Source organism: Salvelinus fontinalis, chromosome 24, assembly GCF_029448725.1.
Source record: "Salvelinus fontinalis isolate EN_2023a chromosome 24, ASM2944872v1, whole genome shotgun sequence".
NCBI lineage: Eukaryota > Metazoa > Chordata > Actinopteri > Salmoniformes > Salmonidae > Salvelinus > Salvelinus fontinalis.
Genome location: NC_074688.1, coordinates 18,963,615 through 18,991,340, shown reverse-complemented (window position 1 = coordinate 18,991,340; position 27,726 = coordinate 18,963,615). Strand labels below are relative to the sequence as shown.

Sequence of the window (27,726 nt, the reverse complement as noted above, 5' to 3'; positions counted from 1 at the left end):
TGCGTTCAATCTGAATTGTGTAGTAGAGACAGTGAGAGCATTTAATTAAAACTCACACAATGCTATCCAAAATATCGTAACAATCTCCCTCTGTTCTTTGCACACAAGTGGTCAAGAGAGGTTAGAAGACCAAATGAACAAGAAAAAGATGGTAGAACAACATGCTAATAAAGATTCAGAAGCATTTGTGAATTACTTTCATTACAGAACCATGGACTATAAATTGATGGTTCTAGCTATTAAAATAGTATAGTCATCTTGTTGCCAGAGTTCTTTACGTTTCTTAAATTGATTAAAATGGCAGTCTCCACTGTGATTGTTCATGGAATGCACTTCTCGAGTTGATATTAAAATAACCACGAGCCAGACTTGTGCTGTGCTTACAGGGAACCAACAAGAGTGGGAAGCCATTTGGATGGGACAAAATTAGTAGTTGGCCAAATAAGCCAATGTTTTTGTTATGAAGTGTTAATAACACATGATAATCAAGCCCCACTCAATACAGCCAACTTCCTGGTAAGAATGGAGGAGTGTGATCGTCTGGGGTGCATTTCTCTTCAAATAGATCCATCTCCACTGTGGTCTTTATTCTGAAAACCTTGTATGGTGTCTGGTGTCCTAATCATTCTGGCATGCCTAGGTATGTGAGGAGAGCGCCGCATCAGAGAGCTAGTGCTTCTCATACCTGGGTTCAAATAGTATTTGAAATATTTCAAATACGTTGACTGTTTGCTTAAGTCTGCCTGGAATGTGCCAGATGGGTGGGGTTTGCACTCTCACGCCTATTTCATTGGTCCCATTCCGCCAGGCGAGCTCAATCAAACACGGTTTACGTATTGGAAAGATTTCAAATACTATTTGAATGCAGGTCTTGTGCTAACACGTTCCACTGAAACCTCTGCTGAGCCGGTTAGCATCCAAAAGGTGTCTGGCAGACTGAGACCTCCAGGCAGCCTCCAGACTCCAGGCAGATTTTGGATTTTGATGGGAATTAATTGTTGGTCCCCAAAAAGTCCTCAAATATAGTAAGACATAGCTGTGTGTGCGCGTGCGTGCGTGCGTGTCGGGGGCTGTTTTTATTGGGAGTATCGTGGCGCCTCATTCCACCGGCTGGTCAAAACACTGACATCTGACGTTACCAAACCAGATTACGTGTGTGGCTGGGGCAGATTTGCAGAAAGACTGATTTCACAGTCTAGTGCATTGCATCCAGGACAGTTAGAGGCCATGTATTTACCCAGTGTCCATCTCAAATCGCCCTTTTCCTGCTAATTGTCCTCTTTGATTCACTTGTGCATACGGCAGACTCCCTTGAACCAATTTCTGGTGACAAATGGCATGTAATTCTATACCAACGATTGTGGTCTGGAGACCTATGGCATTATAGCTACCATTAGAAGCACCAAAATAATTCTCATTACAGTCCATCTAAAATATATTACTAAGAAATTGCATAAAGTTGATAAAGATTGGATACTGCTACAGTATGGGTGGAAATCAAAGAAAGTATAAGGAAAAAGTTATACACCTAACATTCCAATAGGTGCCAAGCCAGTACCCAAATCCTAACACTCAATTACCATACATGGATCGGATGAGTTACTTTGCCAATAGCTTGTTTCATCGTTTTCATTCGCAAACTCTTCACTGCCATAGATATTAGTAAACGAGAGTGATTGAATATATGCAGGCTATGAGACGGTTATAGAAGACATAGTAGCAGACCAGTCAGTCTGGGTGAAATACACGTCTCACACGAGAAATGAGAGGAGGAACCTGCCAGACAGTATTCCTCTCTGTTAGTAATTACTCTTGTGGGTTGGGGCTTGCCAGGAAAGAGCAATTTACGGCAGCAGGTGACATGTCATCCTGAAAAGAAAATCACCCGGCAGAATTTCCTTGCGGTCGGAGCGGCACACTACGAGAAGAATATCAGGAGCCATGAGCGACCGCCAGCCCATGATAAGCATGGACTGAGAGGGAGAAAGGGTGATGGAGAGGAGCTGTACTCGCCAAAATCCCAACCTTACGGGAAAAAAAATTGCTGTCAGAGTGCATTGCAGCCAGAGTGCAGTATAACTGCAGTTACAGTGCAGTATAAATGCAGTTAAATTCTGCAATTACTGCGTCTTTAATACCACAGTCGACTGCAGTTACTGCACTTTTACTGAGGTTTCAAGACTGCAATCTTTATTAGTAATAAAAAGTACCTCAAAGCTCCGCAGACAACTATAATCAAATCCAAGATGTTAACATCTCTGGGGTAGGGGGCAGTATTTTGAAAAGTAAACTGCCTGCCTGAAAAGTAAACTGCCCAAAGTAAACTGCCTGTTACTCAGGCCCAGAAGCTAGGATATTTATATAATTGGTAGATTTGGACAGAAAACACTTTTGGTCACTTTTGAATGCTGGCGGTGCTCTCACTCTAGTGGTAGCATGAGACGGAGTCTACAACCCACACAAGTGGCTCAGGTAGTGCAGCTCATCCAGGATGGCACATCAATGCGAGCTGTGGCAAGAAGGTTTGCTGTGTCTGTCAGCGTAGTGTCCAGAGCATGGAGGCACTACCAGGAGACAGGCAAGTACACTTGTGTGGGTTGTAGACTCCGTCTCATGCTACCACTAGAGTGAGAGCACCGCCAGCATTCAAAAGTGACCAAAACATCAGCCAGGAAGCATAGGAACTGAGAAGTGGTCTGTGGTCACCACCTGCAGAATCACTCCTTTATTGGGGGTGTCTTGCTAATTGCCTATAATTTCCACCTTTTGTCTATTCCATTTGCACAACAGCATGTGAAATGTATTGTCAATCAGTGTTGCTTCCTAAGTGGACAGTTTGATTTCACAGAAGTGTGATTGACTTGGAGTTACATTGTGTTGTTTAAGTGTTCCCTTTATTTTTTTGAGCAGTGTATTTGAATTTAGTATTTTTGAATTTCACGCTCTGCAGTTACACTGGATGTTGACCAGGTGGGACGCTACCGTCCCACCTACTCTAGAAAAATGAATCAACCCGAGTGACACTTTCAGAAACATAGCCTAATCAAACTGTCAGGCCATAAACACTTCATGGCAGGGCAACTATAAATACAGTGCATTCGGAAAGTATTCAGACCCCTTGACTTTTTCCACATTTTATTAGGTTACAGTCTTATTCTAAAATTGATTTAAAAAACATTATCATCCATCTACACACAATACAGTAGGTCATATGATTGAGTGTAGTCTGGCCCAGGAGTGTGAAGGTGAACGGAAAGGCTCTGGAGCAACGAACCGCCCTTGCTGTCTCTGCCTGGCCGGTTCCCCTCTCTCCACTGGGATTCTCTGCCTCTAACCCTGTTACAGGGGCTGAGTCACTGGCTTACTGGTGCTCTTTCATGCCGTCCCTGGGAGGGGTGCGTCACTTGAGTGGGTTGAGTTACTGACGTGATCTTCCTGTCTGGGTTGGCGCCCCCCCTTGGTTTGTGCTGTGGTGGAGATCTTTGTTGGCTATACTCGGCCTTGTCTCAGGATTATAAGTTGGTGGTTGAAGATATCCCTCCAGTGGTGCAGGGGCTGTGCTTTGGCAAAGTGGGTGGGGTTATATCCTTCCTATTTGGCCCTGTCCGGGGGTATCTTCGGATGGGGCCACAGTGTCTCCTGACCGCTCCTGTCTCAGCCTCCAGTATTTATGCTGCAGTAGTTTGTGTCGGGGGGCTAGGGTCAGTTGGTTATACCTGGAGTACTTCTCCTGTCTTATCCAGTGTCTTGTGTGAATTTAAGTATGCTTTCTCTAATTCTCTTGTTCTCTCTTTCTTTCTCTCTCTGAGAACCTGAGCCCTAGAACCATACGTCAGGACTACCGGGCATGACGACTCCCTGCTGCCCCCAGTCCGCCTGGCCTTGCTGCTATTCCAGTTTCAACGGTTCTGCCTGCGGTTACGGAACCCCTACCTGTCCCAGACCTGCTGTTTTCAACTCTTAATGATCGGCTATGAAAAGCCAACAGATTTATTCCTGATTATTATTTGACCATGCTTGTCATTTATGAACATTTTGAAAATCTTGGCTCTCTCTAATATTCTCCTTCTCTCTTTCTTTCTCTCGGAGGACCTGAGCCCTGGGACCATACGTCGGGACTGCCGGGCGTGGTGGCTCCTTGCTGTCCCCAGTCCGCCTGGCCTTGCTGCTGTTCTGCCTGCGGTTATGGAACCGCCACCTGTCCCAGACCTGTTGTTTTTCAACTCTTAATGATCGGCTATGAAAAGCCAACTGAATATTATTCATGATTATTATTTGACCATGCTTGTCACTTATGAACATTTTTGAACATCTTGGCATAGTTCTGTTGTAATCTCCACCCGGCACAGCCAGAAGAGGACTGGCCACCCCTCATAGCCTGGTTCCTCTCTAGGTTTCTTCCTAGGTTTTGGCCTTTCTAGGGAGTTTTTCCTAGCCACCGTGCTTCTACACCTGCATTCTAGCTGTTTGGGGTTTTAGGCTGGGTCTCTGTACAGCACTTCGAGATATTAGCTGATGTACGAAGGGCTATATAAAATAAACTTGATTGATTGATTGAATACCCCATAATGACAAAGCAAACACAGGTTTAGATTTTTTTTTAAATGTGTATAAAAATAAAAATATCACATTTACAGAAGTATTCAGACCCATTACTCAGTACTTCGTTGAAGTACCTTTGGCAGCGATTACAGCCTCAAGTCTTCTTGGGTATGACGCTACAAACCTGGCACACCTGTTTTTGGGAAGTTTTTCCCATTCTTCTCTGCAGATCCTCTCAAGCTCTGTCAGGTTGGATGGAGAAGGTTGCTGCACAGATTTTTTCAGGTCTCTCCAGAGATGTTAGATCAGGTTCAAGTGCGGGCTCTGGCTTGGCCACGTAAGGACATTCAGAGAATGATGGTCCCGAAGCCACTCCTGCATTATATTGGCTGTGTGCTTAGGGTCATTGTCCTGTTGGAAGGTGATGCTGCCACCACCATGCTTCACTGTAGGGATGGTGCCAGGTTTCCTCCAGATGTGACACTTGGCACTCAGGACAAATAGTTCAATCTTGGTTCCATCAGACCAGAGAATCTTGTTTCTCATGGTCTGGTAGTCTTTTAGGTGCCTTTTGGCAAACTCCAGCTCTAGGAAGAGTCTTGGTAGTTTCAAACTTCTTCAATTTAAGAATAATGGAAGCCACTGTGTTCTTGGGGACCTTCAATGCTGCAGAAATGTTTTGGTACCCTTTCCCAGATCTGTGCCTCGATAGAATCCTGTCTCATAGCTCTATGGACAATTCCTTCAACCTCATACCTTGGCTCTTGCACTGACATGCACTGTCAACTGTGGGACATTACATAGACAAGTGTGTGCCTTTCCAAATCATGTCCAATCAATTATATTTCCCACAGGTGGACTCCAATCAAGTTGTAGAAACATCTCAAGGATGATGAACGGAAACAAGATGCACCTGAGCTCAATTTTGAGTATCATAGCAAAGGGTCTGAATACTTATATAAATAAGGTATTTCTGATTTTTAGCTTTAATAAATTAGCAACATTTTCTAATAAGCTGTTTTTTTGCCCTAGCACTACACAGCTGATTCAAATTACCAACTCACCATCATTAAGCTTTGATTATTTGAATCAGCTGTGTAATGCTAGGGCAAAAACCAAAACGTGCACCCAGGGGGGCCCAGGGGAGATTTTGGGAAACCCTGGCTTAACCCACCATTTCAATACACATGGCTCTCTTTCACTGAGCTTTAACCAACACATTGTTGTACATTTTAACTAAGATGAAATACCAGTGAAGGCAATTACAATCAGTGCACAGAGGCGCCCCAATCAAAATACCTTAAACTAAGGAATTTAACTAATTTATTCAACAGTTAAAGGGAATATAGATTGAATACTTGGCCGAGAATCAGTAATGATGAATGAATACTGGTGACTAGTCAGGCTAGTATGCATAAAAGACTGTCAAGTAGGGCCTGAAACTATTCATGTGTTGTTGACATTGGGCTGCATTGCTTTTAGCTGAACACTACTATTTTTGGTCAAAGGAGCATTGATAGGACCTCCATTTGAACTAAAATTACCAAACGACTTTTTTGAAGGGTCACAGAACTATGCCTCTGGTTTGTTGTAACAGAGCACGTCGTCCCCATGCAGCTCAGCATTACCGCTGACTTCATGTCACTGACTGTTTATGACAAGTGCGTTTATCGCTTATCAGGGCTAATTTTACCCAGCCTCAGATCGTGTTGCTAGTTGGAATCAAACAATATCTCCCCTGGACCCTTTTGGGCTGACCGTGTTGACCAGAGTTGACTCCATTATGTCCTTGATGTCCACTGTCAGGAGCACAGGGGTGAATGCCACTAAATGGTCAGGCTTAAAGGGATATATCACTCAAATTAGAAAATGACATCGGCATATTTGTTTCCTGACGCTGAAAGAAGGACGAGATGAGACCGCAATCCACACTTTGGATTTGCTTACCTAGCCAATGTCCCCAACAGCTAACTTTCGCACTTTTGAACCAAAAACCAACAGAAGTCAATATGTCCGATATAAGCATGTATTAAATTGCAAGTATCCTCCAGACACAGCTAGCTGACTGCATTAGGGGGAATACAGCGTTGATAGAACAATGCATTTCATAACGTTTGCTTTGGCAGAAAAAAAACTCACCAAGACCTCAACCTTGCCTGGCAGAACACTAGAACCCATAGAGGGTGTCCGGACACTTTCATCCAGCCAAGATGTTAAGCAGTTGTGGGTGACTTGATTGCAACATAGTCACGAGGAACCTTCCCTCCATCAATGGCCTTCCCATTGGGTACTACTTCAACACTGATATTGCTCATTATTTTGGTCTCATTTTGATCACACAGTTGAAGAGGGTGCCGTGTTACAACAGGCTGTTCAGGATGTCACACCTCCTCAACAGAACAACGAGTGATAGGGTTACATAACAGGGCTCTTTTGCATCCCTGCTATGCCAAATCTGCTGGAAAAGAATGGCCTGACCACCAGTGCAGTGGACTCAAACAAAAGCTGGGCGCCTGCAATGGGGTCTTCCTCCACCGCTCCTTCACAGCTGGGTGAACAACTCATAACTCACAGAGTACGAAGAACAGAAAGACCCTCTGTGCAATGAAAATAACCAGCACCACTGTTAGAAACCACCATCTCGGAGGGAAGTCTATTTTGGGGCCAATCATTTAGGCTGAACAGCTGAACTCGCCCTGGCTGTCAATGAAAAGCATTCACCATTAAAGAACAACAAGGCACAAGGCCTCATACTTTGTTAACTCCTGATAAAAAAATTCAGCTTTGACACCTCCCCAAAAAGACGACGGCTAATGAAACATTTTAGTTGAGAGGAAGAAACAGTGTGTCTTCTGGGACAAGGCGGAATCCAAGCCAGGACATCAACAGAAAAACATTGCCATGAAACAGCTGGTGTTTTTTTAAGTTCTCAATAAAAATAATTCAAACAAACTATTGGGTAACAGTAATACACATCTGTAACGTTTCGGGCCTGTCCACCAGCATACTGGCAGGACCCATCATTCCATCGTTCCTCTCCGAAAATGGATGTTGGCTGTGGACTCAACATGCCGGGGAGCCCTGCTGTACACTACAGCGCAAATGACCCATTTGACATGGGTAAACATCTCACCGCATGGATCTGCTCCACACATGGCAGCAGAGCTGGAGAGTCGGGCTGTACAAGCTGTGCTCAGACTCGTCCTCAGCAGAGTGCAGACACTGTCTTTAAAGGCAGGAGGAGGGAGTGGAATAAGAAGGCCAGGCTGAGTCGAAGACGCATAAACAAGTAGAGCCGGATCCAGAAATATATAGATGCAATTAGCCTACCGAGATGATCATATTTGTCTCTAGCTCTGCATTGTGTCATTGTGAAAATAAAGGTACTTAAATGTGTCTTATCCAATTTAACAAATAAGAGAATGCAGTGTGATCATTATAATGTGTGAGTGTGTGTTTAGCGTGTTGAAAATACACCAATGCTGCTATTTTAAAGTTATCATTACATATTAGGCCAACGACATCGTTAAATCTGGAAGTCTAACCAGAGAGTTCAAAGGCTCATTGCATCCCTGAACATGTGTGGTCATTGCTAAATCAAGCAGAGACTGAAACTCCTTTAATTAAAGCCAAACCACATGCTATCACCGTGGCTGAAAGCAAAGCTCCACGGCTGCAGCGCCACGTCTGGTTCCAGGGCAGATATTAACACAGGCTAAAGGGAACAGGGGAGAGGGGGGACGCTCCCGTTGACAAGTTTAAAACGCACAGTCTACACTTCCTTCATCAAGCTGTCATCGAGCCCCGAGGCCCCCGGCTCACACTGTTTATGAAAAGTATTCATATTCCAATCAAGGAATAAAAATAAAGAATTGTGTCATTGCACGACAGGTGCAGCGAGGCAGAGGGGGAGGGAGGGAAGCGAAGCCCAACAGGGTTAAAGATGTGAAACGTACAGCAGAGCGATTAGCCGCCACACCTCCACCACGAACAAGTGCTCCATTCAAAGCTCTGAGAAAGAAGGTAGTGTGCTGACGGACTTGTAGGGTATTTCAGGTGCTACTCCAGCAGGGAACACCTGTACTTTGTCTATTCTGTCAAGGGTCATATTTGGCTTGCTGTCGATGCATTACCCAAATACTGAATGATGTATTTTCTGGACTTGGAGAGCAAATGTTCCACACTGGAATATGTTATCAACTATGCTCAGCTCAGGCAAAAGGTTGCACTGAAGTTAAGCTACTTCATCCAACTTGACTACTAGGAGGTTTAATCATCACTTCTTTAATCACTGTTATGTCATGCCAATAAGACTGTGACATTCAATGCTGGGACAACAGTCCCGTGTCTCACAAACTAAACTTAAACTACAGGTGTCAGAAGTGGGATCCAGAATTACCAAAAAGAGGAAACTATAATTCTATTGAACTGATAAGACCGGGGCTAAAGGGTGTAAATGAAATAGAATGGGAAAACAGTACAGGCGATATGATACAAAGAAGGAAGTGGAGAGGACACAGACACCTATTTGTCAACACCTCTTCTCACCTTGGGAATGCAACAGGACAAATTTGAGAGCAATGTCATGCAAAACAGATCTCAGATTCCCTTGGCTTAAGATGGTCCCTTGAGTACTCTGATGACTGAAGGATACGGCACATAACAAAACAAGCATATCATCACCCTGTGAGACCACCTTATGGGGAAATGTGTTATATTTAAAGCTTACGTCATTACTCACTTTTCTGAGAGGAGTGTTTGTGTGAAGGTCATATCTGCGCATATGAAATAGCTGTCATTCACAAAGCCTAAAGAAAACGTTGCTACTGTTCCCTGTGTGAAGTTATACAGTATATATATATATAACATCTCACTAAGAGGATGATTTTATCCAAAAATACTTACAAAATGTATGCGCTTAATGTTTTGTATGTGTTTTTGTGATCCCTGCAGGAATTTAACCTATGACCTTGGCGTTGCTGGCACCACACTCTTAGCAACTGTACCTGACAGTGTATGAGGAATATTGTTCAATGAGATAAGGTTTTCAGTCATTCCTTCGATGCCGTTCCTCTGAAGATTGTGCTTGCTTCATGTACAGACAAAAGACACAAATCTGGCCTCGAGTGGATTTTCCAGACTTCTGTCTAAGGGTGAATATTTTCATCTATGATTGTCCCAGTTTCCAGTCTATAAAATTATGCATCTCCCTAACCAATGCCTTGGACCCCATTTACGAGAGCAAGTCTCCAGCCAAATTCTTCACACAGACCCAGACGTTGTGTGTTGGAGGCCGGCTCCATCACTCGTGGTTCTTGATTAAAGCAGAGCAGACATGCAAGCGGTGCCGTTTACTGGCATGGATCAGGTTTCCATAGCCTGCATCTCCTTTGCATTTTACTAAACGCCTATGTCATATTAAATAGGTTTAGCGATGGTTTCTTGCCGTTTTCATATTGTAGTAAACAACTTAAATATTTAAGTAAACAACTTAAATACTCCTACTGAAATGAAGTCATCGATGCACTGCACTGAGAAGTACTGTGAACCTTTAATCAAATACGGTAGGGTCTTGAAAACCTGAACAGATTCAGACAGTAGTCAACAGTAGCCAAAGCTATAGGCCTAGTAACTGTTTAGAATAGCTAACCTTGAGGCCAATCCTTTCCCTTGTGTTAGAGAATTTAAAGTGTGAGAGAATTTAAACCAAATGTGTTTGCCTCTACTGCCATCTCCAGAGGCATGGGGGTCCTTAGGGCCTGTCTGTTAGGGTAGAGTTAGCATAGCTGAGCAACGTGTGACAAGATGAAGAGAGGACTGGTTGCCACAGTGAGAACGGTCTCTGCTGACAGACTGATGCTTTAAATAGTGGGGACCAACAACACTGGGGCCACTAATACAGGGCCCTCTGTCTTTAGGGAGGGTTAGGTGACTTAGATCACACAAACCCGAGAACATTGTACGCATGTTGGGTTTACTGCTACAGGGTCAGCTATACTTGTCTATGACCAAACTTCTGTGAAGCTGTTGCTGAAGGCATTCTCTGAGAAGGGAAGCCAACCAAACATATCAAATTCAAGAGTCAGGGGTACCTTTATGACACCAGAAGAACCTTTCTTTCCATTCAAGAAAATATGCTTAATGAGCCTAAATTAAAAATTTCAATAACCGAAAAAATTTACCTTTATCAACTATCATTATATTAATCAAAATCCTTATTTTAATCTTAAAGAGAATTACAGTTTTTACTTATAGAACTGGAATGAAAAATAGGAATCTTTTACTTCATAAACAGGATTGGTCTTTGAATGCTGTATTTAGCACGTGGCCAATCACATCCCAGTCTGGCTGATGCTCAGCTCACACATCAAAGCCCAGGGGCCACTGTGATACGATATTTTCCGATGCTCCCGTCGAACGGAAACCCTTGTAAAAGTCGTCTGAGCGGCAACAGTCATTGAGGAGAAAATCTCATTAGGAAAACAAATTAGCCTAAGCATTATCACAACATTGCCAAAATGTATTTGAATGGAACTAGGTCAAGCTTTTATACACCATCCTTTAGGCTTAATTCCAGAGTAGGAGTGTTAATGCTGATATAGGATCAGTTTTGCATTTTAGATCAGATGAATACGATTACAGTGCATTCGGAAAGTATTCAAACCCCTTGACTTTTTCCACATTTTGTTACGTTATAGCCTTATTTTCTAAAATGTATTAAGTAAAAAATGTTCCTCATCAATCTACACACAATAGCCCATAATGACAAAGCAAAAACAGGTTGAAGGAATCCTCCATAGAGCTCCGAGACAGGATTATGTTGAGGCACAGATCTCGGGAAGGGTACCAAAAAATGTCTGCAGCATTGAGGATCCCCAAGAACACAGTGGCCTCCATCATTCTTAAATGGAAGAAGTTTGGAACTACCAAGGCTTTTCCTAGAGCTGGTCGCCCGGCCAAACTGAGCAATCGGGTGAGAAGGGCCTTGGTCAAGGAGGTGAACAAGAACCCGTTTGGCCACTCTCACAGAGCTCCAGAGTTCCTCTGTAGAGATGGGAGAACCTTCCAGAAGGACAACCATCGCTGCAGCCCTCCATCAATCAGGTCTTTACGGTAGAGTGGCCAAACGGAAGCCACTCCTCAGTAAAAAGCACGACAGCCCGATTGGAGTTTGCCAAAAGGCACCTAAAGGACTCTCAGACCATGAGAAACAAGATTCTCTGGTCTGATGAAACCAAGATTGAACTCTTTGGCCTGAATGCCAAAGAGGAAGGAGGAAACCTGGCACCATCCCTACGGTGAAGCATGGTGGAGGCAGCATCATGCTGTGGGGATGTTTTTCAGTGGCAGGGACTGGGAGACTAGTCGGGATCAAGAGAAAGATGAACGGAGCCAAGCACAGAGAGATCCTTGATGAAATCCTGCTCCAGATCGCTCATGACCTGACTGGGGCAAAGGTTCACCTTTCAACAGGACAATGACCCTAAGCACACAGCCAAGACAACGCAGGAGTGGCTCTGAATGTCCTGGCCTAGCCAGAGCCCGGACTTGAACTCCATCGAACATCTCTAGAGAGACCTGAAAATAGCTGTGCAGCGACGCGCCACATCCAAGCGGACAGAGCTTGAGAGGATCTGCAGAGAAGAATGAGAGAAATTCCCCAAATACAGGTGTGCCAAGCTTATAGCGTCATACCCAAGAAGACTCGAGGCTGTAATCGCTGCGAAAGGTGCTTCAACAAAGTACTGAGTAAAGGGTCTGAATACTTACGTAAATATAATATTTCAGTTTTTTATTTTTAATAACTTTATAAACATTTCTAAAAACATGTTTTTGCTTTGTCATAATGGGGTATTGTGTGTGGATTGATGAGGGGGAAAAAACGATGTAATACATTTTAGAATAAGGCTTTAACATAACAAAATGTGGAAAAAGTCAAGGGGTCTGAATGCTTTCCGAATGCACTTTATATAGGGAGGTCGGATCTGATCCTAGATCAGCTCTCCTACTCTGAGACGCTTTGTGAATGCTGGAAAAGTTATCAAAACTGCTTCTAATATCCAGGGACTCCAGAAATAAATGTCAATACAAATTAAATGCATTATCAAGTTACTATCATTAGGTCTATCAAGTTTTAGGATACCTTGGTAGGCCTATTGATCACAGCAGAGAAGAACATACTGTTTCAAAATCAGTTTCACCCCCCAAAAAATGAAAACAGAAGCAACTAATCGCATATCATAGGCCTACTGTAGGTACAGAGGCACAGTAATAAAGCAGCAGGGTGAGGAAACTTGGAAATAATTGATTTCCAAAGGGATTAAATATAAAATATTTACTTTTCTTCCAAAGCACTGTAAACTTGCAATGTGAAATAAATAATAGGATTCTGCGAAATGTGAAGAAAACATCTGGCTCAGAGCAAAAGGAATAACATTCTTTTACAACACGAGCTCCTGACAGATGGTATTGTGAAGCCATTTGAAGGGACCATGACAGACGCGTTTGTGTGAGTGAGTGAGTGAGTGAGTGAGTGTGAGTGAGTGAGAGTGAGTGAGTGCCCTGAGTGAGAGCATGTCGGACTTGGACAGTGGGGAGAGGCAAAAGGTCATTGGAGTATTGGAGAAAAATCTCCCCCTGCTTGAGACTACCCTGTCAAATAAATGACTGTGACACACATGGAGGCATGCACAGTAACAGGCTACTTGACCGCCAAAATAACGATTACCCTCCGAAGAGCCAACATACCTGTCCCATATGTGCACCAACCAGAGAATGTAAGCGGAGCTGGAGTGGAGCGAGGCGTGGAGCGTACCCAGTAGAGCTCACTTCACCAGCTCAGGGCATTCCCGGCCCAGCATGCATCTGTAGTACACTTGTGTGCTGCCATAGCCCCTTGCTTTAGCTACTGTCATTGAGTTCACTAAATATTTTCATAAAGAAACTGATAAAACACACAGATGCTAAATCAATGTGACTTACAAAGATCAGGAGGAGCAAGAGCAAGAGCAAGAGAGGGCGTGCGGTGATGTAGTGTCCACAACTGAAAAGACACGTATCCCGAGAGCATGACTTACTATGTAAACATGCTAACAGAAAGGAATGAGGAGGGTAGCTAGCTAAGTGTGTCATTGTAGCAAAGTACACACTACCGTCCAAAAGTTTGAGGTCACATAGAAATGTCCTTGTTTTCCATGAAAACATACGTGAAATAAGTTGCAAAACGAATAGGAAATATAGTCAAGACGTTGACAAGGTTATAAATAATGATTTTTAATTGAAATAATTATTGTGTCCTGCAAACTTTGCTTTCGTCAAAGAATCCTCCATTTGCAGAAATTACAGCCTTGCAGATCTTTGGCATTCTAGTTGTCAATTTGTTAAAGTAATCTGAAGAGATTTCACCCCATGCTTCCTGAAGCACCTCCCAATAGTTGGATTGGCTTGATGGGCACTTCTTATGTACCATACGGTCAAGCTGCTCCCACAACAGCTCAATAGGGTTGAGATCTGGTGACTGTGCTGGCCACTCCATTATAGACAGAATACCAGCTGACTGCTTCTTACCTAAATAGTTCTTGCATAGTTTGGAGCTGTGCTTTGGGTCAATGTCCTGTTGTAGGAGGAAATTGGTTCCAATTAAGCGCCGTCCACAGGGTATGGCAAGACGTTGCAAAATGGAGTGATAGCCTTCCTTCATCAAGATCTCTTTTACCCTGTACAAATCTCCCACTTTACCACCACCAAAGCACCCCAAGACCATCACATTGCCTCCACCATACTTGACAGATGGCGTCAAGCACTCCTCCAGCATCTTTTCCTTTTTTCTGCGTCTCACTAATGTTCTTCGTTGTGAACCGAACACATCAAACTTAGATTAGTCTGTCCATAACACTTGTTTCCAATCAAATCAAATTTATTTATATATCCCTTCTTACATCAGCTGATATTTCAAAGTGCTGTACAGAAACCCAGCCTAAAACCCCAAACAGCAAGCAAATGCAGGTGTAGAAGCACGGTGGCTAGGAAAAATTACCTAGAAAGGCCAAAACCTAGGAAGAAACCTAGAGAGGAACCAGGCTATTCCAAACTTCCTGTGTCCAGTGTCTGTGTTCTTTTGCCCATCTTAATCTTTTATTTTTATTGGCCAGTCTGTGATATGGCTTTTTCTTTGCAACTCTGCCTAGAAGGCCAGCATCCCGAAGTTGCCTCTTCACTGTTGACGTTGAGACTGGTGTTTTGCGAGTACTAGTGAATGAAGCTGTCAGTTGAGGACTTGTGAGGCGTCTGTTTCTCAAACTAGACATTCTAATGTACTTGTCCTCTTGCTCAGTTTTGCACCGGGGCCTCACACTCATCTTTTTATTCTGGTTAGAGCCAGTTTGCGCAGTTCTGTGAAGGGAGTAGTACACAGCGTGGTACGAGATCTTCAGTTCCTTGGCAATGTCTCGCATGGAATAGCCTTAATTTCAAAGAACAAGAATAGACTGATGAGTTTCAGAAGAAAGATCTTTGTTTCTGGCCATTTTGAGCCTGTAATCGAACTCACAAATGCTGATGCTCCAGATACTCAACTAGTCTAAAGGTCAGTTTTATTGCTTATTTAAACAGAACAACAGTTTTCAGCTGTGCTAACATAATTGCAAAAGGGTTTTCTAATGATCAATTATCCTTTTAAAATTATAAACTTGGATTATCTAACACAACGTGCCATTGGAACAAAGGAGTGATGGTTGCTGATAATGGGCCTCTGTACGCCTATGTAGATATTCCATAAAAAAATCTGCCGTTTCCAGCTACAATAGTCATTTACAACATTAACAATGTCTACACTGGCCTCCCGAGTGGGGCAATGGTCTAAGGCACTGCCTCGCAGTGCTAGCTGTGCCACTAGAGATTCTGGGTTCGAGTCCAGGCTCTGTTGCAGCCGTCCTCGACCGGGAGGCCCATGGCGCGGTGTACAATTGGCTCAGCTTCGTCTGGGTTAGAGAGGGTTTGGCCGGCAGGGATATCCTTGTCTCATCGCTCACTATCGACTCCTGTGGCAGGCCGGGCGAAGTGCACGCTGACACGGTCGCCAGGTGTACGGTGTTTCCTCCGACACATTGGTGTGGCTGGCTTCTGGGTTGGATATGCATTGTGTCAAGAAGCAGTAGGGCTTGGTTGGGTTGTGTTTCAGAGGACGCATGGCTCTCGACCTTCGCCTCTCCCGAGTCCATACGGGAGTTGCAGCGATGAGACAAGAATTAGATACCACGAAATTGGGGAGAAAAAAGGGTGAAAAATAAATACAAAAAATACAACAACAAAAAGTCAAATACACTGTATTTTGGATCAATTTGATGTAATTTTAATGGACAAAAAAATTGCATTTCTTTAATAAACAAGGACATTTCTAAGTGAGCCCAAACTTTTGAATGGTAGTGTATTTAAACAAAAAAATCATATCTCTTAAAAGTTTGTTCCTTTTCGTTCAATTATCTATTCCTCAGGCGAGTATTATTACCTCTTCCAAGGAGCTTTCGGTTTTGATGGGGATATTTTATAAAAAAATAAAAAAAAAATGTCAACTCTGCATCTCTGCCCAGCCTGTCAAGAGTGGCCCGAAGGGTGTTGAGCATCCCCAGTGGCTCTGCAAGGGCGGAGAGGGTATTCTCCGGTGCTGCCCTGCTCACCAGGCACCATCGCATCACCCAAAGACTCTGGCCAAACTAGTGTTTCTAAAAGTGAATTCAAAGGCCTAATAAGGCATTTTTCGTTTCACAGCCTATATGCGCAATTTATAGATAAATACACTAAAATGTTGTTTAAATGCTGAGCGCTTAATGTTCATGCCAGCCTAGTGTGTTGCACTCGCCAATGCTTCACCATGTATTTATTTGTAGGCTTTAGCCTTGAAATAATAGGCTAATAATAATAATACAGTGGGAATAATTCATTTTCAGTGCTTTTTACTGTCACCTTTTATTGTTGTTCATTGAAATCTGATGGTTTGGTTTCAATACTTCACAGCCAAATGATAGGTCCAGTTAGTCACAGAAATAGATGGGTGTTGTATCAACTGTGATTTTAATGAATGGAGCGAATTTGGAGCGGCAGTTTTTCTTCCTGTGAAGCGAGGAGCGGTTTTCACAGTGAGCGATGAGTGGGATTTCCGACCGCTCAACTCTGCTCACATGCTCTGGCATCAACTACTGACCAGACGTTCCTTACAGCCAAGTACACAACATCACTCAGGTGCAAATTCTTTAGGACGGAGATTTTGCTCTTGCACAATAGACGAACAGTTTCCAGTTATTCAGAAGAAACCACCACAACCACGTTGGCCCCTTTTATAAACTCCTTGAGATATGTAAGATACCTTAGTTGTTGGACAAAATAATACTGGAACAATACTGTATCCACATTAGCCTTTTCCTAATTGCTTAACTACAATAAGAGTTTGGGTGCACAGTAAATCTAAATTAACTCCACCTACACAGTCAATGTTCTGAAAAGGTCACATTTCAAAATGATTAGGTTCCTAATTTCCATATGTTCTGATATACAGTACAAGATATGGGAGGTCAGTGGCTGACTGGTGAGTGGTGACAGATGTGTTCTATGGCTGTCCATGCCAAAGAAATAGAATGGAGTAGAGTAATAATTATATTTCTATAGTCCATGCATTAGTACAGTACCTGTCAATGAGGGTTCCAAACAGCAGCCGGATAGTCTTCTGGATGTTGTCGGTGCACAGCCAGCTCCACTGGTTCTTCAACAGCAGACACATGATGTCTAGGGCCAAGTCAGCTAGGGCCGTCTCCACCATTGTGGACAGTGCCACAAAACACACACACACACACACAAGCAAATGACACACACACACATACAAGTAAATGACACGCATGCACACACACTTTACTAAGTAGCACACATGCTTAAAACAAGCACATTAAAAACCATAGGTTTGAAGCCTTGTTTATGTATCACTATTTACCATGCATTAGCAGTGGTCCAAAGTAACATCATTTAGAGAGCAATTGCATCTCATTTTCAACTAAAAATACTAAATAGCATTCTGGCTATGAAATATGAAAATCTCAAAGCAATAAAGCCTCATGTAAGTGTTAGATATCTACTGTATGTCTTCAACATTATTGACAAAAAATTTGTCAGAGGGAATCTGTCAAAAAAGAAAAACCTATGATCCGCACAATGTCAAACATTGACACAACCTGTAACCTCTTGCTCGTGGACAGATTTCTCAGCATAGACAATAAAGGAATTTCTCTTTTAAATACCCCCAACAAATGTTTGCCAAGACTTCCCTCTCGTGGTGACATTATAGTACTTCAGGAGTATGCTGGTCACAGGATTCCGGTTGTTTACCTTTCACCCTTGAAATGTTCTGGAGAGATCTGGAACAGGATGTTTCAGACCTGTCTGGTCAGCGAGAGGGAGCCAGACGGCTCACCATCAAAGTCTGGCCCACATCTGAAACATGTCTCCTTCAGACAAGACAATGAGCAGACTTTAAACATGGAAGCCCCAGCAATTTGGATTCAATTAAAAGGGACATACTCATTCCAATGTCAAGTCTTGGGAGATTGCTTCCATATGAAGTCAATGGGATCACCCATTTTTTCTAAGGCCATTCACTGGATTGGAGACAATATCTTACAAGATCTTAACAGTTAGAGGACCTTAACCTTCTGTGCTGTTCACATTCCAAAACACTGCACATTCAGGGCCAGTAACTGAACTTAAACTAAGTAAGAAAAGCAGCAAATCCTGTTTTTATGAAAAGTACAGTAAAAAACAGCATTTCACAATAAATGACGCACAGACAGATACTGCCGGGAAGAACAGAAAGCGGTCATGACGCAAACATCCACTATCACGAGCCAAGGTTGATGTAAGAACTTGGTTCCTGTTTTGAACTGATGGGCCAATGAACAATATTGTGAGCGGTGTCATCATGTAAGTTTACCCATCCACCACTACTAAAAAAATCCACATTCCTTGAACAGTCCTTACCAGAATCTTGAATGGATGCACCTGGTAGAATATTCTGTGGGCACCCACAGCCTCCACTTCTCCTCTGAGGCCTGGACTTCTCCTCTGAGGCCTGGACTCATCAGACCAAAAGGACATATGTCCACCGGTTTAATGTCCATTGCTTGTGTTTCTCGGCCCAAGCAAGTCTCTTCTTATTATTGCTGTCCTTCAGTAGTGGTTTCTTTGCAGCAATTCAACCATGAAGGCCTGATTCACGCGGTCTCTTCTGAACAGTTGATGTTGAGATGTGTCTGTTACTTGAACTCTGTGACGCATTTATTTGAGCTGCAATGTAAGGTACAGTTAACTCTAATGAACGTATCCTCTGCAGCAGAGGTAACTCTGGGTCTTCCTTTCCTGTGGCGGTCCTCGTGAGAACCAGTTTCATCATAGCGCTTGATGGTTTTTGTGACTGCACTTGAAGAAACTTTCAAAGTTCTTGACATTTTCTGCATTGACTGACCTCCATGTCTTAAAGTAATCGTTTCTCTTTGCTTATTTGAGCTGTTCTTGCCATAATGTAGACTTGGTCTTTTACCAAATAGGGCTATCTTCTGTATAATACTGATACCTTGTCAAAACACAACTGATTGGCTCAAACGCATTAAGGAAAGAAATTACACAAATTAACTTCTAACAAGGCACACCTGTTAATTGAAATGCATTCCAGGTATCTACCTCATGAAGCTGGTTTAGAGAATGCCAAAAGTGTGCAAAGATGTCATCAAGGAAAAAGGTGGCCTCTCAAATATAAAATATATTTTGATTTGTTTAACACTTTTTTGCTTACTACATGATTCCATATGTGTTATTTCATAGTTTTGATGTCTTCACTATGATTCTACAATGTAGAAAATAGTTAAATAAAGAAAAACCCTGGAATGAGTAGGCTGTGTCCAAACTTTTGACTGGTACTGTGCGTGTGAATACAGTTGAAGTCGGAAGTTTACATACACTTAGGTTGGAGTCATTAAAACTCGTTTTTCAACCACTCCACAAATTTCTTGTTAACAAACTATAGTTTTAGCAAGTCGGTTAGGACATCTACTTTGTGCATGACACAAGTACATTTTCCAACAATTATTTGACAGATTATTTCACTTATAATTCACTGTATCACAATTCCAATGGGTCAGAAGTACATACACTAAGTTGTCTGTGCCTTTAAACAGCTTGGTAAATTCCAGAAAACTATGTCATGGCTTTAGAAGCTTCTGATAGGCTAATTGACATAATTTGTGTCAATAGGAGGTGTACCTGTGCATGTATTTCAAGGCCTACCTTCAAACTCAGTGCCTCTTTGCTTGACGTCATGGGAAAATCTAAAGAAATCAGCCAAGACCTCAGAAAAAAAAAATGTAGACCTCCACAAGTCTGGTTCATCCTTGGGAGCAATTTCCAAACGCCTGAAGGTACCACGTTCATTTGTACAAACAATAGTACGCAAGTATAAACACCATGCGACCACGCAGCCGTCATATCGCTCAGACCTTTTATACCTGCTGTAAACGGTGTATGTGATGAATACATTGGATTTGATTTGACTCATGTGGCTCTATTTTGGCTGTTGAAAGAATCTATTCTAGTGTTCAGCGGCTGCTCAGATAACCTGAAAAATATGCCACAAAGAACGTCAATGTGGCACAATGTAGTGTGGGAAATGCTTAAATCTAGAATCCTTAAAGGCTACATCCATTTGTGAACTTAGACATGAATGATATAAACAGTGGTGGAAAAAGTACTCAATTGTCATACTTGAGTAAAAGTAAAGATACATTAATAGAAAATGACTAAAGTAAAAGTGGAAGTCACCTAGTAATATACTACTTGAGTAAAAATCTAAGTATTTGGTTTTAAATATACTTAAGTCTCAATAGTAAATGCAATTGCTAAAATATACTTAAGTATCAAAAGTAAAAGTATAAATCATTTGTAATTCCTTATTTTAAGCAAACCTGATGGCACAATAATAATTTAAAAAAATATATATGTATATATTGGTGGATAGCCAGGGGTACACTCCAACACTAAGATATAATTTACAAACAAAGCATTAATTTGTGTTTAGTGAGTCCACCAGATCAGAGGCAGTAGGGATGACCAGGGGTTTTCTCTTGAGAAGTGTATGAAGTGGACTTGGATCCTTTCAAAATGTAACAAGTACTTTTGGATGTCATGGAAAATGTATGGAGTAAAAATTGCATTAATTTTTATAGGAATGTAGTGAAGTAAAAGTAGTCGAAAATATAAATAGTAAGGTACAGATACCCCCAAAAATGACTAAAGTAGTACTTTAAAGTATTTTTACTTAACTTTACACCACTGGATATAAACGCATTGATTCTTGAAGAATATAACTTATAAAGGCCTAATGCGCTTAGTTCAATTATTGTACCCTATCAAAACCCCAAATATAAGCTTGTTTTACTGAAATGTTTATAAACAATGTAAATGTTAACAAACCCTGTATAGCCTCAAAACATATTAAAACTATAATTTTGATATAATGGATGGTCAGTCCTTGCATCCATACCGATAGGAAACATATTGTGGGAAGTGAGTTGGCAACTGGAGGGTTGCTGGTATCAAATCCTAGATGCCATTGCCTGCCGTTGTACCCTTGACCAAGGCAACAACAGCTTCCCGGTGCCCACCGCACCTCTCCAAAACCTGTATGTGTGTCTTTCGGAGGGGTTGGGTTAAAAACGGATGTCAAATTTCGGTTGGAACTTGTGTGCAATTTACCAATAAAGTGATCTTAATACATTTGAGAGTGGTTATATTTCGCCGTCGCTTAGCTTTTTACTAAAACAGATGCGGGGTTCGCTTTGTTATTGTTTCAATTAAGTATTCTAGCTTTAATAAGGCTCAAATGCCAATCTGTCTACAACACCCAATACAATAAAAGCCAGGTGAACGTCAATGTTTTAGCGTTGCTTCCCAAATGATACCCTTTTCCCTTTGTAGTACACTACTTTTACCCAACCCAAATGACACTTTTTTTTGTAGTACACTACTTTTGACCAGGACTCACAGCGCAATGTATAGAATAGGGTGCCATTGGGATGCATTAATGCTGTTAAGGAAGTACGAAACATTTTGGGAGATTTACTTTCGTCTTGTTCTTTTTCTGTTTATCATTTTTGTTATAAAGAGTAATATACCAATCGAGTTATTATGCATGTTGAAAGGTGCATTGTGGAGCACATTCATTGCATTATCACAGTTAATGTGTTGCTGACTGTTTACATCGCATTCATTAAGGCTTATCAAACGGCTTTTTATATGTATCCAATTCTCTATTAACGGAAATAAAGGAATTCCAATGATGTAACCCTTTTGAAACCTTCACGTTTACTTTCGATTGCACTCCTCCTGCACTATAAACGAAGACAGGCTTATCATTTGACATCACACTAAGGTGAGTAGACGTTCTGATTGATTTAACCTAATCGTCAATGTATGTATCCAATTAAATATATCTCACTATAGAATCTTATCTTCGAATCTTAAAATACAATTTCTCTATATCACGTTAGGTAAGGCAAGGTGAACTTCAGGTGACACGAACATGCACTATAAAACATATGGTGGGAAGGGGGAAAATAGGTGTGCTGGTGAATAGTAAACCTCACTGATCTAATTTGTTCAGTGTGGTTGAATCTCGAGCTGGTGTGGGAAAATATTAATTTCCGAACTCATGAGCCCACGTAGGTCACTCATTAACATACGTTGGGTGCAATTTCACACATTCCATGTGTAAGAATCCTAGAAAAGATTTAGGCTAAGTAATAGAGCTAAACTATATAGCTCAGAGATATTTGTTTCATTCATGCATATCGCTTTTGAGAAGTTTCCAATGATGAAGGTGAGTGGTCTCCAATAAAGGTAGCCTACCTGTATCAGTTTAAGTGTGTAGGCCTAATGATGTATTCATATATAGGTGTTTTAAGGTAAGTCGTTATGATATGCATGATTCGCAAATTAATGTATTCATATATAGGTGTTTTAAGGTAAGTCGTTATGATATGCATGATTCGCAAATTAATGTTAATATCTTAATTTAATAAGCAACGAAAACAAATGTGTAACTTAATATTGGTGGGGTGGGGTTCAATATTATATAACATATATAATATTAGTAAAACAAAGTCAATCACATTATCTAGGCTACAGTACTTGCCTCCACATTTCGCTTTAGGTTTCTATTTCTCCGGTGGGCGTCAGCATCACTAGAAGGGGGAAAGCAAGGACTCTGGGCTTAGGAGTCAAGATGATACCCTTTGTGGCGTTGGGCAAATATTGTAAGTATTTTCCTTTTTATTAAACACATCTTACTTTAGCTTAGTTATAATGACAAATTGACTTGTGTTCAAAGTTCATAGCCTATATTTTTGTTTATTTGAAGAATTTGTAAAAATGTATTGCGTCACCTTATGGGGCAATGCAAATACAAATAAAAATCTAATCATCTATGTATAATTGCAAAACAATAACTTCTGCTTTTGTAAAAACTTGTTGTTGAATTCCTACAAATCATTGGAAAGTAGTGAAGGGGATGTTCAAGGACATTCTAAAAGTCATTCTAGATCTAGTTTTGTGATTTGGGGTGGAAATAAGAATAGCCCAGTAGACTGTATGCCATTCATGTATGTTGCATCTACTTTAATAACATATCCCTCCATAACCCTTTTAAAAATACATTTGTACATGTTTTTTTATATTGTAAGCCTACAGGCCTATTAAACATTTACTTTTGCTCTTTTCCAGTTCCTGTCGCTATAGTTGTGATCATAGTTTTCAGTGTCAATGGATACATTGAGGATCCTCTTTTCGACTGCCTGCAAGATTCAGACTATGCCGAACTCCTTGAAATTGTGAACAGAGGTCTTCCCTTCACAAAGACACCTCATCATATTGCCATCATCGGTGGTGGTATTGCTGGACTGACTGCAGCAAAGTTTCTGGAGGACGCAGGGCACAAGGTACAGTATCTTTTGTATAATTTACTGTATCAATGTCAACACAATTAATATCATTGACATATGCTAATTTACTTACTGAGAAAGGAATTTAGTGTCAGTATTGTAATTGTCTGGTTATGACTAATAATAGGCCTACAGTGCAAAAGGGGGAAACTGATAGTGTTTGTTTTTTTGGACAAGGTGACTTTAATAGAGGCAAGTGATCGAATTGGAGGACGGGTGGAGACCTACAGAAATAGAAGAGAGGGATGGTATGCAGAGCTGGGTGCTATGAGGATCCCTAGCTTTCACAAGTGAGTAAAGCCTATTGTCCTACCACATGAAATAAGTAGCTACCTCTTATCCCGTCTTCATATGTTATTGTTCAAAAGAGGTCAAGCATCCTATCTCAAATGAATCATTATCAGATACTGGTGCATGTCCTATAGAGTTGCATAAGAATGATAGCAAGTGTACTTTAACCATCAATACAATGTTAACTATGGCATTTTTAATTCAACAGAATTCTTTTATCATTTTCATCAAAAATGGGCCTTGGACTGAATCCATTTATCCAGGATGACATCAACACATATTACCATGTGAACGGGTTGCTGCAGAAAACATATACGGTTAAAGAGAACCCAGACGTGCTGAACTATCCCTTGACTGACAAGGAAAGGGGAAAATCGGCTGGTCAGCTCTTTGACTTGGCCCTGTGGAAGGTGTGTGCAAAGGGAGGGGGGGCACCCACCATTCGCGTTGCAAAATAATTGTAGACATGTTATTCAATCATTGCACCCACACAGCTTGTGCGCGTCAAAGAACATCTGCGTAGCCAGGCACTAAAATAGAACTTGGTTCTATTTGTGACGCTTGATGCACTGCAAGTCCCACCTCTCCCATATCCTCATTGTTTTTTAGGAGCATATACCCACATGGGTGATTGAAAGATGAACTGAGGGGCCTCCCGGGTGGCGCAGTGGTCTAGAGCACTGCATCGCAGTGCTAACTGCGCCACCAGAGTCTCTGGGTTCGCCCCCAGGCTCTGTCGCAGCCGGCCGCGACCGGGAGGTCCATGGGGCGACGCACAATTGGGCTAGCGTCGTCCGGGTTAGGGAGGGTTTGGCCGGTAGGGATTTTCCTTGTCTCATCGCGCTCCAGCGACTCCTGTGGCGGGCTGGGCGCAGTGCGTGCTAACCAAGGGGGCCAGGTGCACGGTGTTTCCTCCGACACATTGGTGCGGCTGGCTTCCGGGTTGGAGGCGCGCTGTGTTAAAGAAGCAGTGCGGCTTGGTTGGGTTGTGCCTCGGAGGACGCATGGCTTTCGACCTTCGTCTCTCCCGAGCCCGTACGGGAGTTGTAGCGATGAGACAAGATAGTAATTACTAGCGATTGGATACCACGAAAATTGGGGAGAAAAGGGGATAAAAAAAGAAAAAAAGAAAAAAAAGAAAGATGAACTGAGGTCCACACTCCAGTCGGTGGTGGTAATGCACCATATAGTTGGTTGCCAACCGCAATATAAAGTCCAAAGAAGAAGCCTGGAAGGAGGAGAGATTACTAGAAACGAACTCTGTTTATACTTTTATCTGTGGATTAATTGTCGGAGTAGAGGACCTTGTGCATTTCAGGTAAAATAACAACCCAATGATTAAATTAGATGGCGCACACGGACGCACGCACGCGGTCTGGTCAGCATGTTTAGACTCCTGTGGTGGAACACTGTGTAATATGTTAAATGTTGTTATATACAGGTATGTGTCACATAACACAGTTATAACAAATTATTTATACAAATTATTTGTTGTAGATAAGGGATGATATGAAGACAGCTGGCTGCGAGACCATGTTGAGAAAATATGACTCGTACTCAGTCAAGGTAAGAAAACACTTGGTTGCTTATAGGTAACCATCAGACAAGATGCAGGATTATTGTCAGACTCTAAATTGGTATGCACTTTGCCACTTTCCTTACTAGAAACGGGAACAAATGTATTTAAATATCTTTATTCAGCCATTTTAATGAGTGTTGTTTTCTGACAGGAGTATCTAGTGAAGGAGGGGAACCTGAGTCGTGGTGCCCTGCGCATGATTGGAGATATCCTGAATGAGAACAGCCTCTTCTACGCATCACTTACTGAGATGCTGTATATTCAGTCGGATATCAATGACAACACTGTGTAAGAACACCACTATGCACATACAATCAAATTAGTCACCCTGCCCTACATCTAGTGTTTGTTAAGTAGTGTATTAAAGTAGTGGAATGTTCTGTTTTTCAGCTATTACGAGATCACTGATGGGTTTGACCATTTACCAAGGGCATTTTACCAGGCCCTCAACTGCACTATCCTTCTCAACTCCAAGGTCCGACTCATCAGTCAAACCAGCAGCAATGTGACCATATCCTACCAGGACTGGCGTGATCCATCCTCTCTGACCAACCTCACAGTAGACTATGCCCTGGTGACAGCTACAGCAAAGGCCACTCTCTTCATGGACTTCCAACCCCCGCTGTCACCCCAGAAGATGGAGGCCCTGCGGTCCGTGCACTACGCCAGCTCCACCAAGGTGGTCCTCAGCTTCAGCGAGAGATTCTGGGAAAAGGATGGTATCAAAGGGGGGAAAAGCATCACGGATCTCCCCTCTCGTTTCATCTACTACCCTAGCCACAGCTTCCCAGGCACGGCTGGGGGGGCTCTCCTGGCATCCTACACCTGTTCCGATGACTCCACTCTGTTCCAGGGGGTGAGCGAGGATGAGCTGAAGGCCTTGGTGCTGGATGACCTGGTAAAGATCCATGGGGAGGCTATACGTCCTCTCTGCACTGGAGGGTTGGTGAAGAAGTGGGGTCTGGATCCCTTCAGCCTGGGGGCTTTTGCCATTTACACACCTTACCAGCAGACGGACTACGCCTCGGACCTGTTCAGGAATGAGAGCAGGGTCCACTTTGCTGGGGAGCACACGGCACTACCTCACGCTTGGATTGAGACTGCCATGAAATCTGCACTAAGGGCAGCCAGGAACATCAGTAACCTGGAAGGATAGACATGTGGGGCCTGGGCACATCGGTTTTATTTTGAATAGCTTGAGAGGTTGAATGTTGACAAACTAAATGACGAAATCCAATGGCCAAACTAAAAACTATTTATTTTGATAAAACATTTTTAGTAATGTCTGATGATGCATTCGGTAGTATTCATGTGTTCTGTTTACTGGCCTATTTACAAGTCCTCTTCAGGGCAAAATGTTCATACTTTTTCCCCTTTCTAACCTGTTATTTATTTTTGTGTGTACTGTTTTAAAATGGCCATTTTGTTAAATAGCCTACAGTATTTTACAACATAACTATGTCAAATGATGTTGTCACACAGATGTTATAGAGATGTTATGAGAAGCACTGTGTAGGTGTAGTTCTTGGGCCTATTTTTTTATTTTAATTTTAATAAAGCTGCATTGCAACCAAATACTTTGATTCCCTAGCATGTCCAATTTAGGCCTACCTGTTGAATAATTGTACTGTGGCATATCATCATTTTAGGCAAAAGGCTGTTATGGGTTCGATGCATAAGGGAAAACATCATGCACAGTTCTCTTACAAAAGAAAAACATTATAGCCTATTTCTCATTGTCCAGCTCCCATCAATGGGCACCCTTCTGCACCATCTGCGTGAACCGGTTGGTTATAGACAAGGTAGTGTCAATGAAGCGGTCAACACAGCTCACGAGGCAAGTCTCTGTCCGTGAATCCATTTTTGAACTCGGGCTCCCCTCCATGCACTTGTCGAGACAGACATATGTGAAGTTATGCCCCTTCAAAAGAAGCAATGAATCAGCTAAGTCAACTTCCATGTGGAGGTCTCAAAACAGAAATATAAGATTCCGTAATCAACTCGCAATTCGGTTTGTCCATTCTGAGAACACATTTGATTGTATAATAAAAAAACAAATGCAAGATACAGTTCAGAATAGTTCATGTACCTAGCTTTAGTTAGCTAGCTAACTAACAGTAGCTAACTTCGTAGCATAAATTCTGATGTATGTAGCTAAGCTACCTACCTGGGCCTGAAACTGCGCTTTCTGTTGTTCAATTGCGATCATCCTTTGGAGCTCTGAAGCATCAGCCTTTTCTGACGAATTTAAATCAAAGCCGTCCATTACAGTATCTAGGATTGGTT

At 42.1% G+C, this 27,726-nt stretch overlaps 2 protein-coding genes across 2 annotated transcripts in view; one reads left to right on the top strand and one right to left on the bottom strand.

Annotated features, from left to right (window-relative positions):
• The window catches only part of LOC129821698 (sorting nexin-19-like), a 38,847-nt gene extending 12,832 nt beyond the window's left edge, over positions 1-26,015 (bottom strand). The window contains exons 1-2 of the mRNA XM_055879281.1: positions 17,223-26,015; positions 7,021-7,090 (exon numbers count right to left, since the gene is read on the bottom strand). Of these exons, the coding sequence (XP_055735256.1) occupies positions 7,021-7,090; positions 17,223-17,431 (279 nt within the window). The 5' untranslated portion in view covers positions 17,432-26,015. The remainder of the gene's footprint in view (positions 1-7,020; positions 7,091-17,222) is intronic.
• LOC129821697 (L-amino-acid oxidase-like) lies at positions 22,856-26,596 on the top strand. The gene is made up of 7 exons (XM_055879280.1): positions 22,856-22,886; positions 23,353-23,567; positions 23,748-23,860; positions 24,070-24,271; positions 25,359-25,427; positions 25,592-25,728; positions 25,831-26,596. The coding sequence occupies exons 1-7, from the start codon at positions 22,856-22,858 to the stop codon at positions 26,594-26,596; spliced, it is 1,533 nt and encodes a 510-aa protein (XP_055735255.1).
• Positions 26,597-27,726: the final 1,130 nt, after the last annotated feature.

What these genes read in the sequence shown, in the direction of transcription:
- LOC129821697 (XM_055879280.1), top strand. Translation starts at nt 22,856, where the DNA reads ATGATACCCTTTGTGGCGTTGGGCAAATATT. An exon ending in TGTGGCGTTGGGCAAATATT is followed by an intron (nt 22,887 to 23,352) that starts GTAAGTATTTTC and finishes GCTCTTTTCCAG; the next exon opens with TTCCTGTCGCTATAGTTGTG. An exon ending in TTGACTTGGCCCTGTGGAAG is followed by an intron (nt 24,272 to 25,358) that starts GTGTGTGCAAAG and finishes TATTTGTTGTAG; the next exon opens with ATAAGGGATGATATGAAGAC.